Raw genomic sequence first — 12,284 nt, forward strand, 5'->3', positions numbered from 1 at the left:
AGGGTTACCAAAAAACCGTTTCTTCTTTTTCTCCAAGTGAAGCCATAAATAGGAACTTCTATAGGAAAAGTTCTTCACTTGTGGAAGATTTGAGGGCTAACCACAATTGGCTGGCGGGTGACCCTCTGCAACTGCTAAGGCCATCTGTAATCACCTCAGTGCAGACAAGGACAGCAGCTGGTGTTTTTCAAGCACTTACTACATCCCACCATCTTGCTGGGCACTTAACATGAGCCTCTTACTAAAATTTCATAACCAACTCAGGAGTGAGATACAGCTTTTCCCACTGACACATGAGAAAATTGAGGCACAGAGGTGACATTTCTCGTCCAAGGTCACCTCGCTGGTAAGCAATAGCACTGGGGCTTGAACCCAGGCTGGCAAATGCCAGAGCAGACTGGAGCGCCAGGCCTGGCTGGACTATCCTTGGGTTATGATGGTGCTGGGAGAAAATCTGAGGTTAAATATGTATCCTAATCTCAGAAGCGAAGCTACGTTCTATGTCCTTTTTCTACATTCATTCAACAAACGCCAACTGAGCTCCTACTATATGCCCAGCACTGGGCAGGGCCAGGGGGGATCACTCTATCCAAGATGGAAGGTCCCATCTTCTCCCTGCAGATTTCTCCTGTTTGCTTGCATTGTCTCAGACAAGGTCACTCACTGTCACACCTCACTCGACACAACGGCAGTCCCCAGATCCTGTGGATCCTCTGGGGTCAGTCCCCTGCCCCAGGCCAGCTGCTTCATCACTTCCCGGAGTGTGCAGTCCTCTCCTTCCTGAATGTCTGCTCTGCTCTCCCCCTCCTCCTCCCATCCTTACTTCCCAGATCCATCCTTCCGAAGTGCGAGTTTGACCATGTCCCTTCCCTTCCCAACATTCTCCCCTCTGGGCACAGCCTAGCCATCCCTCCACGATGTGGGCTCTTGTGCCTCAGGGACTAATACCTTCCCCACCTCCCCGCCCACACCTGGCCCCCAGCAATGCCAGAAACCTCATGTGCTCCCCTGAACACTCCACACCCTCTCACGCCTCTCCCTGGAGCAAGGTCCGCTTGTGTCCCTATATCCCTGACTAGAGCATAAGCTCTTGAAGGGCAGGGGCCACATCTTTTCACCTTTTTAAGATCCGGAGTCTAGGATGGTACTTGGCACATAGTAACTGAGTGAATTTTGTTAATGAAGCAGATTGGGGAACTCATGGTCTAGAAGCGGAGACAGAACTGGAAACAAGCAACGGGAAGAAGGAAAGTGTGTTAGAGACACACGTGGATGGTGTGGAAGGAAAGGGGGAGGGGATGTAACCTAGGGGGGAGGCAGCTGAGGTATTGGGGAAGTGGCGAGTTAGCTGAATCCTGGAGACAGGTGGAATGTGGCTGGGAACACGCCCTTTTGGCAGAAGGTAGGGGAGAGGGAATATATATATATATATATATATATATATACCACAAACTGCAGGTAGCAGGATGTCCATGCGTTTTGAGTCATTCTTCTGTTTTCAAAGCAACGAGAGAAAACGGCAGCCCCTCCACTCCCCGGACTCTGCCCTGCATAAGCAGCATATCCTAATGTAAGCTTCAAGGTTTTGAAGACTTCATCATGCATGGAGTTCAGGTTCTCCAAGAGATTGATTTATAAACTTGGGGGCTAGGGGATGATTGGAAACATGATTAGTGTACTAGAAGGCTGTGCATAGTTTTGAGGATGGACAGACTCGGGCTAGAATCCCAGGTCTGCTCCTTGCTGTGTGACCTCGGGTGAGTTACTTAACTTCTCTGAGCCTCTTAAGATGGAGATAATGGACATCACCTCATGTACCTTCAGAATTGTAAAAGTTACACAAGAGCCAGCCTCTGAAAAAGCATCTAAATAGTGTTTAGCACAAAGGAAGCACTCAATGAATGATTAGCTATTATTATTATTATTATTACTATAATTATCATTAGTGTTGAAGTGACACCAGGCTTACCTTCTTTGCAAAAACACATGGAAGGAAAGCCAGGGAGAAGAGTTTCCAACCGTAGGGAAAATTCAAGAAGGATGAGGGATGAGACTTGTACAGACAGAGGTGGGGGAGAGGGAAATGACAGAAAAGAATGATCCTTTGCACAGAGAAAATGAGAGAGGAGAGCAATGGGGTGAGATCAGAAATAAAGGTCTAGGAGTCAGTAGCAGCCAGTCACCAGCAAATTTTGCCCGATGGCCAGGGCAGAGAGAGGCTGGCACTGGACTATTTAAACTGCATCGTGGACGGTGTAGCGAAGCAAGGTGCTTTCTCCCCATACAATGAAGCCGCAGCAACCATGCACCTGGGATCTCATACCTAATCCTTGGCATTCTTGTTAGCAGCTGGAAGACTACCCAAGGTCAAGGAAGTTCAGCGAAGAGCGAATAAATACAGTGTCAGGAAGGGAAAGGAGTGGCGGCTCCTCAGAGGCAGACCCAGGGCTGCTACGTCAGTACCGCTGGGCCAGGTGATAAGAAACAAGGATTTAGATTAAGAGAAAAGACTGGCAGTGGCTTATCAGCATNGAGCCCTGGGGAGGGGGCAAGGGAAACACCTGCCTATTCTTGGGTCTTTCACAAAGTGGTTCCAGCTGAGGCTGGGAGAAAAGCGTGGTCTAGAGGATGCTCAGAGTTTTTGTTTAGGAGCCAGGTCCCTCCCTCGCTGGAGGTGGGCAGGTGCCGTTTCCTCAGTCATTCGCCCCACATGCAGCCCTTACAGGGGCACACAGATCACAGGCAAGTAAATGCTCAAAAGGAAGAAGTCAACGTGAAAGGCTGAAGAGGGAAAGGAAGGAGGGTCACAGGACTGGGGGCTCGACGAGATAGGGTGGCATTTGAGCAGAGCCTTTTTGCATCTTTGTAACCGTACGGGGTTACACCCGGAAGTCAGAAGAGAAAGGGGGGAAGCAGATCTCGATGCACCTGTTTTGTGCATTCCCTATGATCTCCTCTCGGTTTACTACAGCCAGCTCCGTGCAAGTGACCCGCTCACTGCAACACCCTCTGCGTTGTGCCTCGCCCCTTCCCCAGTAAAGCTCACCAGCTCCGGCCGACCCCTGATGCCCTCTGTGAGACCCTCGGCATCCAGTGGGCTCACTGGTGGGCAAAGCCAGTTGCTGCCCCTGCTTCCACCTTTCTGGGCCCACTTTGCTCCCATGCTGAAACACATACCGCCCTGCGAGCCATTTCTGTCCCTCTGGGGGGCACATCTTCATTGCCTCCCGGGCTCACCCCTCCCTGCCATCTACCTTCAAGCTGCGTGGGGCCCTCGGCATGGTGGCTGGGGCGTCTGTTTCTGCACATGGCCCTTCCTTCTGTGTGAGGTGCTCTTCCTCTCCCTGGCTCGCTCACCCCTACACATCCTTCCGAACCCGGTCTCCCCCGGCATCCGCTCCTCCCCAGTCTCTGTGCTCCCAGAGTCCTCCATGCTTATGTTGCCTGCTGTGCCCTCATCTTCATCTGCTCATCTCTGTGTCTCCTCCACCAGATGAGAAGTCCCTCTGCCCCGAGGGCAGAGATTGAGGCTTTGACTCTGTCCTAGACTCTCACCCGGCACCTGCTAAGGCTCAGGGAACAGCTACTGGACAGAGATCAACTATCGCCCTTTCCCCTGTCGAGAAAGGTGGGGGCAGGAGCACACTCTTCTGCCCTCTGCTGCTCCCGGGGTCACCACGGGACAGGCACCAGCTGCCTGCGGGCAGAATCCCTCGGGCTCTCCCAGCACCCTGCGTGCATTTCCCTCTGCAGTCAAGAGAGCCTACCGTCTTCCTTTGGTTCTAAGGCACAGAACGTAGGTGGCATGGTTTCTGAAATGAGAGCGCGTTTTACAGTTGATGTGTCCATTACGTTTGCTCTCCCCTCCCCCCAAAAGCTACTTAAGAGGATAGTTCACTTCATAAACTAATGGTGCCTTGGGACCGAGGGAAGACGGAACCGGGAGACAATGGCACCTTTCGTAGCCAGGAGAGGGGACCAGGAGGCCATGAGGTCATGCAGCTCAGCAATAATCCCACAGCGGCTGACCTGCGTTTCTCGATGTCCGGGAGCCCAGTTAACATCTCTCCTCTCTCATTCCTGTTTTCCCAAAGTCTGCTGGATAGAACCGAGCGGCATTCAAATTCCACTCAAATCCTCCACGATCCTAACGATTGTAAGGGATGCCAGGGATTCCTCTGAACTTGCGGGAGGGCGAGGAGAGGCAGCAATAGGCTATGTCAGGTATCTCATACAGAGTGGGCCATTCTGCGAGCTGACCGTTCTTCCAAATCCCCTTGGGGCCTCATCTGGATGTTCCTCAGGCAGGTGAGGGCTTGCTCACTACTGCCTTTTCTTTTTTTAATTCTTTAAAAATGTTTTTTATTTATTTTTGAGAGAGAGCGAGCGAGCAGGGGAGGAGCAGAGAGAGGGAGACACAGAATCCGAAGCAGCTCCACACTCTGGTGCTGTCAGCACAGAGCCCCACGCGGGGCTTGAACTCACAAACCACGAAATCATGACCGGAGCCGGAGTCGGACGCCCAACCAGCTGAGCCACCAGGTGCCCCATCACTGCCTTCTTATGTTGGTATAGGGCTGGCACCTGCCGTCAACACCACCACTGAGTGTATTTTGAATTTTGTTGATTGGAGTGGAGTTTATCTATTCCCTGCCTTCTCTGCGCTCTCATGGGAAGTTTGGAGGCGAAAGAGACAGCATGACGGGATCGGGATGTGAGACATGAGGGACGCGACAAGAAGACAGGAAAACAGTGCTCAAATCCTCGCAACAACCTTAGGGGCAGGCACTGTCATCTCCACCATGTGGCTGGCACAAGGGAGGCACAGAGACAGAATTAACTAGTTCAAGGTCACACAGCTTATAAGCAAGAAGCCAGAAGTCAAAGAGCAGAACTCAGCAAGACTAACAAGGCCTCATACATATGGGTCTTAATTACCTCTGCAGACCTCCCCCCAAACCATACAGCACGGCCCCACCGCCAACTCTCTACCTATACCCCCACCCGCACCCCAGCCCCCGGCCTCACCCAGGCCCCGTCTCATTCTTCCTCACTGATCTCTGCACTTGCTGCCTTCTGAACTGTAATGGTCTTTCTTCCTCTCGTCACCCAGTGAACTCCTCCTCCTCCTTCAGATACTCATTCTCACCTTACCTCCTTAGGGAAGCCTTCTCGGATTAGATACCATCTCAATATTATGAACTCACAGTCCCCTGTGACCTCCCTGGAGAGCACTTGTCATAGTTGTAATGTATATATATTCTTTGAATTAGGGTCTCTCTCTCCCGGGAGGCTCTAAGGACCTGGGCCGGTGACCCTGAAGGCAGCCCTGCAACCCCCTGGCCCAACCCCTGGCCCTTTGCAGAACTCCACCAAAGGTTTAACAAATAAACGCGTGAAGGGGTTGCCTGATCCGGGCTGGAAACTAACCCGGAAGCTTTAAATGCATATTTCATTTGAATACGGGTATTTTGGCCAAAACACTCACATTTGAGACTAAAGGAAACCACTCGATTCTGCACAGTCTAAAAATCTTTTGCACTGTTAGTCTGGATTTGTACCTTCTCCTCCCCGCTGACCTGAAAGCAAGCGCTCGTGGGAAGCCCTCCCCAAGGATCTCGGTGACAGCCGCTCTGGGCGATGAGGAGGCAGGAAAACACGGCCACCGTCTATTTAGAGGAAGCTCACACCCAGCACCTCCTTCTCAGGCATTCAGTTTTTCTCCAAACTCTTTTTTTATTATCTTTCTTTATTCCAGTCCCTTGCATGTGGAACGGCACCCTCGCCTCTCTCTCTCCCCTCCCCTCTCCCTCTCGCCCTCCTCTGTGTTGAGTTCGTGATTTTCTGTAATGTCAGAAAAAGGATGCTCTTTGCCACCACTGCTCACCATGTATCATTTAGAGAGCAATCCTTGGCCCGGAGGAAGGGGCCGCCCGTTCTGAAGCCCCACCCCGCTAAGCAGGCAGTCACGGTGTGCTCATTCACCGGCAAAGGTGGGCCGAAAACCTCATAACCGCGGTGGCTTCAGCAATGAGCAGAACAGACAGAAATCCATGCCCTGGTGACGCTGACTGTCCGGTGAGAAACACAGACGGCAAATATCCTGAGCAAACTATGGAGTGTGCTAGAAGGTGGTAAGGACGCCGTAAAGAAAAAGAAGGCGGAATCAGGAGGATTGTAGGAGGGGTACAGGTTGGGGTCATTGAACTCGACCGCCGATAAGATGGTCACAGGGAAGCCACCCTGAGTGAAAGCTATTTTGCTTTCCTTTTACAGGAAAGGAAACTGAGGCTTGGAGAGGTAAAACCCTGTGTCCCGGATCTCACAGGCTGCAGTGCTTGGAATAAACCCAGGCCCGAGTGGCTGCAAAATTCTTTCAACTATACCACACACCACAGGGCTCGATCTGAAACCTTCCATGACTTACAGGGGACATACGGTTGCTATTTTCTGAAAACCGCCTGCGAATATAAAGCTGATGGATAGTTTACGTTGAGGATACTTCCAAACTGAAAGGGCAAACCCCAAGAGACACGTGGTGGGTCTGGCCTGAAATTCGGGGTCGCATTCCCTCAGCCTCACGGGAGAGAGGGAATTACGGCAGAGCTGTCCCGTGGCAAGGCGCAGGTCCAGTGGGTCAGAACGGGCTCAGGCTGGGCCCTCGCTGGGGGACACTTAATGGGGCACAGACTGAATAAAATCCGGTGCTAGCTGTGACTACGAGCCCAAGGCCACACAGTATAGGCCAGGGTAGGTAGCATCGAGCCCTCGGAAGGCTTGCAGGCTGGAAGCAAGGGCCCTGGATTCAAGTTCTGGCTCTGTCTACCTGGTCTTGGCTGTGGTGTCACCCCTGTGTGTCTGGTTCTGCTCAGCTGTAAAGGGACACGGGGGTGGGGGGTGGGGGCAGGAAGGGCAGCCCGAGGGGACAAGATTCCAGAGTTTGCTCCTCAGTAAAGAACTCAGGTTTGCCTTCCCAAGTATGGATGCTTAGGGCTTGGCCCCGGGAAAAACTGCTGGTCAGAGCCTAAGACCTTGGGGACTGTTCTAAGGATCCTGGGAACCAGGTGGGAGAGGTTTGCTAAAAGAACAGAAGATTCTGGGGTAGCTAAATGAGGATGGTCCCTGATGCCTGCTCTCTACCCAAAGTGTCTATTCTGGTGACTATTACAAGCCACCTGGGCTTGGGTGTACTTTAAAAGCAGGAAAGGGAAGAAAATCAATGGGATATGTTCTTTCCTTGCTTGCAGAGTCTGAGCCTACTGATAATTTTCCATTGGCCAGTTAGGAGCGGCACAACCCTAAAAACGGACTCCTTCTGAATTCCCTTAGTTTACAATAATGAATTCCATGACTCATTATTATTCTTTTAAAAAAGAAGCACCAGGAAGAACAAACCAACCATCGTGACTTCCTCGCCCCCTTCTTTCCCGATTACTCGACTGTCACACGCTCTTACGGTGTTTGAATCAAGTTAAATAATTTTACGAATTTTGGAATCAATCCATCGATCCCTGTGTTTCCACACCTATTATGTGCAAAGCGCCTAAGGAGAGTCGAACTGGGAATCTGACTTGGGGATTCTGGAGTCACAGGTACAGTGTGAAGCCACTTCACACTTAGCACATCCAACCCGTGAAGGTAAGATTATCTGGGAGAGGCCGTTGGCATTCCTAAAATGAAAGATACATACTTTCCTTCTGGAGAAAGCGAGAGGGCCATGGCTGAACGCAGCACGGAGCACTCACTACCTCTCAGGCCAAGCAAAGGGTATGCAATTATGAACTTGGCAAAGCCAGTGCGGGAAGAGCGAGACACTTCCTGCTCAAAGACAGCAGGGATGTAGAACGGGCGGCGGCAGCACCGGGAGCAGGCAGCACGTGTAAGCAAAGACAGGAAGAGCCGTGGATGGAAAAGGAGCTCGGAGATGCAGCAGAGAGAACGTAACTGTCCAGAGAGAAAGATTTCTGCCCTGCTTCGAAGCAAGGAAAGGGGCGTGGGAGAGGGAGGGCGGTCTCTGCTATAGACCACGTTGTACCGCCGCTGGCCCCTCCTCTGCGGGGCTGGAAATCCTCTGGGGGAGATGTGGGGGCTCTGGACGGGGGTGGGAGGAGGCGCAGGAGAGAATAAACACAGCATGAATTTCTTGCTGCCCCTGGAGACAATGATTCCTTTCGGTGACAGCAGAGGTTAATATCCTGAGCAGCAAGCCACAGCGCGGCCCAGAGACACCTCTCTCGGAACAGCTGCTTTAGTGTCCTGTTGTGGATTTTATTGAACTATTCCCTGAAAGGGCCAATTCATCTCTCCATTTGGAGGCTCTTAGTGCAGCTTTCCTGAAAAGTTCAAGGACTTCTATCACGATCCACCTGTCTGTATCCATCTGCAGACTGTCCCACCCGCCTCGATCCCACTGAAGACCCCAGTCTACTAGGAATTTCAAGTTCACACACAGAGACACTGCTACTTACACTGCACCAGGAAAAAAGAAAAAAATAAATGTTGTAGCTTCTTCTCGATGCCCCTCGTCTCCCACTGTGTGCCTACCCCTAACAGGACAGGTGGTCCTGTCCCTCCTCATTCTTGAGCAGACTGATTCACTTCAAAAGCAGCGATCGAGGCAGGGAGATATTTGCTGATTCCAATTTTCATCAAGAGGTGAACGGGGGGAAAAAAAGCATCTCAGAGGACAAAAAGCCCCTGTGAAACCCTGAAAGCAGCAGAGATCAGAAGCGGGCAGAGTTGGTTTTCCATTTGCAGTCATCAAGAACATCTTGGGGAGATTTGAGGTCTGTTCACAACTTTTGGGGTATGGGCAGCAAACACAATAAAGAGGTGACAGGGGAATCTTTTCTGACAGTCCGATTTTTCACACGCAAGAACCCCCAGAGACTGGGGGAAATGTAGAGAGCCGACAACTTGGTCTCCATAAAGGCTGACCCTATTTTGGATGCTCCAGAAAGCACGCACAGGAACACGGCACAAGAACCATCTATGCCAACCTTCAGAAATAAGTGCTCTTGCAGCCTTTGCAGCCTTCCACAGTAAGTGGTTTCAGATCTTCAAACCACTCCCTAGATGGCTAAGGCCCAACTTCCTGGGGCGGTCCCAGGCCCGCGAAGGCCCGTATGGACAGATGCGTTGGAAATTGAAGGCCGGGTCGCACCGGGGCCCCCGGGCCCCCACTCTTCCTGCCTGGGCCTTGGCCACAAGTGGAAAAGGAATAGCCTCCTGAAGGGAGTCTGGTCCAGCCCTCCCCTCACTGCTCGGAGGCCCCAGGCCTGGGAGATGGGCCAAACCCACAGCTCTGGTACGCACCACACACCCCTTGGGAAGTGTTGTAATCCTAACCCTCTCAGAGATGATTCAGGGTGGGGTGCGGTGTGGAGAGAAAGTGAAAGGGGTGGGTAGCACATGTGGGGATGCAGACACCAGACAGATGGAATTAAAATGAAAATACTGAAGCCTTTTAATACACTAGTGATCCAAAACCACTTCTAGTCCACTTTTCTTCTGGGGATTATAAAATGTTTCCAAGATCACAAGATGAAGAATTTGCAAGTAAAGCCCTGATAAGAAAGTATGTTTATACCAACTTACCAATTTCTGAGTCTATTTCTCCTGACATAACGTTCCGTCTTTCCTATAATTTCTTGGCTGCATATCTCCATCCATCTAACTAACATCCAAGGAAGGCAAATTGCTACTATGATCATTTCCCTAAAGCAACTCTCATTCACTTTGCTTTTCTTCTCTTTTGGAATAAAAGTCTGCCATAAATGTTTAATTAAATGGAAGCCTTTCCACTGTTAATGACAAGCTGCTTGAAAGGCTTTTCATTCTTTAAGGACGGGTGTGTTTAAAACGGTCCCTATTAATTTCCTGATATTGATTCCCCGGCTGGGGAAGAGCATAGAGTATTCAGCATACAGCTCTTCTGCAGACTATGTTCAAGGCAGCGGTTTGGATTGAGAAAGGGCACCAAATGCAGTATGCGTCAAATAGACCATCGCTCAATGAAGTCACTTAGCTATTCAAAACATGTTCAGCCATCACTCAACCGCTCGCACCACGAATGTTGGGGGGAGGCACGAACCTGGTGCTCTTTCCCAGATATAACCCTTTCCCAAAGAGCGGCTTTTGCTCACTTTGGGTTAGACCCTGGGGCCACATCAGTTTCTCCCTCTGCTGTCCGTTTCCCTCTCTTCTCCCCCATCTCCCGGCTTCAAGTCCTTGCATCACCATCCCACGGTGAGCTTAACAAACAATTCTGCAGTCCCCGCTTCCCAGCGCTGCCTCAAACGGCCTCCGGTATTGGTTCATGTCAGAAGCAAAGCACATAAGCCTTTCTCTCCACATAGAAACGCGTATCTCTCATGCACATCCTTCTATGGTAGCAGTAGCTTGTACATACACACATATATATATGGATGGATATATACACATAGCCATTCGAATGCAGTCCCTCATATGNTCTGAATGTGGCTCAGAAGCACATGCCTTTAGCTGTGTCCTGATCTCCCAGGCTTCTCACTGTGGGGACCCCTTTGGCCACAGCCCATGCACAGGCACACATGTCTCAGTGACCCGGCAATATCAAGGCAAACAGTTGACGCCCCCAGTTCACAGCCCCCCCCCCACTCCCTCTCTCAACCTCCCCAAGCCCTCACCTCCCTCCCAGCCTCCCCGCACAATGTCTGGTGCTCAAGCTGGCTGCAGTGCCGACTGTACTCGCTTCTGGATAACAGACATGTCACTCTGGGTGGAAGTGAACTGGCTCTCAGCCTAACCTGCAAGTGAACTGCTGTTTATTAGAACTTGGGCTTGTTTCCTGTGAGAGACGTCTGTATTTTTAGGCTTTGTAAACGTTAAAACACACACATACACACACACGCAGCCAGTCGCCCCGAAAGATATGTGTGGCTCACAGACATTACGAAATGCTCTTGAACTCAGCTTGAGATCCCGGAATAATTAGGATTTACCAAATAAGGATTCTTAGAAACAACAGATTTTTTTTTTTAAAAAAGGAGATTCGCAGATGATGATGTGTCTGGGACTTTTGGGGAGTAAGGGGAGGAGGAGGGGGGAAAGGGAGAACATTTTTGAATTCCTCATTGCGAAAAGAGGAGCAATGTTGACAGAAGCATTTATTCCCCCCCCCCTTGTAGATGGCAATGCTACACCAAATGGCAAATCCTAATGACTCCAAAGCAGGCAGAGCTCATTTGACTTTAAAAGACAATCTCTTGTTTTCATCACATCACAGATTATTCCAATGAAGAGGTTTAGGGGAAGGGGGGGGTGGCGGAGGCTTGAGAGTTGAGTATGGCTTTTGCTTATCGATTTTCTTTCCTCTGAAACTAACCCAACCAACCTTGATCTGTGGTAGGAAGGAGTGAAGTAAGAAAATGGTGGAATGTAAAGGGGACTTATTTGGAGGAGGGTGGGGAGGGGGAGTGAAAAGGGGAGGGGTGAGGTGGAGAGGGGGAGGAGATGGGAAATCAAATACCTTCTAGGCAGCAGGTTCTCCATAATCCAGAATGGGTCATAACTTCCTCGTTCTTTTTGCTGGTTTCATTCTCACTGACACTTTTGGTTTTGCAAACCCCTCTGGAGTAGAGCCAATAGTCGGTTCCCACAGCTATGGTCATCAGACTGAAGGCAGCAAAAGCACCAACGGTGGTTAAAAGCATTTGAACACCTCGATCAAACAGCCCCATAATTCTTCATTATATAAACACCCAACCGACTTCTGGTTCTCGGGAGAGTGTGTGTGAGGGTGCGAGTACTAAAGCAAAAAAATAAAAATAATTCCACTACTAATATAATGGATATATGTGTGAAGAGAGAATATGGAGAGATATAAAAACAGGGAGGTAAGAAAGCTCACGGAAAAGAGTGTAAATTATAAAGATCACACGGGAAGAGAGGCTTGCCTTTTGAGATCAGAAACTGTTCCAGTTGCAGTAATTTTTTTTTAAAAAAAGGGAAAAAAAAATAAAAAGACACCCCCCACCCCCCCAAGTGAGATGCCTTAATCTCTTTTCCTAAAATTCTGGTCTCCAGTTTCCATATGTGATAGCTAATTTGGAGATGGCTTCCACAGTGAACCAGGGAACAGCCGCATTCTCAACATAATCTCTCATGGTCGGGACCTAGACAGTTAGAGATTGTAAAAGCCGGGATGCAACCTTCAGTCTTCGTTCTCGGCTCTGCGGCCTGCGCCATGAAAAATCCTTTGCTTCGCCAGTTCTCTTCCTTGGGGGGGGTGGGGGGGTCTCTGG

The 12,284-nt window shown here is 50.4% G+C and overlaps 1 protein-coding gene across 2 annotated transcripts in view; it reads right to left on the minus strand.

Annotated features, from left to right (window-relative positions):
- Positions 1-12,242, minus strand: part of CACNG2 (calcium voltage-gated channel auxiliary subunit gamma 2) — a 120,616-nt gene extending 108,374 nt beyond the window's left edge. The window contains exons 1-2 of one of the 2 annotated variants that reach the window (XM_077761949.1): positions 12,192-12,210; positions 11,510-11,655 (exon numbers count right to left, since the gene is read on the minus strand). In XM_077761949.1, the coding sequence (XP_077618075.1) occupies positions 11,510-11,651 (142 nt within the window). In that variant the 5' untranslated portion in view covers positions 11,652-11,655; positions 12,192-12,210. Of the gene's footprint in view, positions 1-11,509 lie in introns of both variants that reach the window. The other variant, XM_077761948.1, reaches the window with a different exon arrangement.
- Positions 12,243-12,284: the final 42 nt, after the last annotated feature.

This window comes from Crocuta crocuta, unplaced genomic scaffold, assembly GCF_008692635.1.
Source record: "Crocuta crocuta isolate KB4526 unplaced genomic scaffold, BGI_CrCroc_1.0 scaffold193, whole genome shotgun sequence".
In the NCBI taxonomy this organism is placed as follows: domain Eukaryota; kingdom Metazoa; phylum Chordata; class Mammalia; order Carnivora; family Hyaenidae; genus Crocuta; species Crocuta crocuta.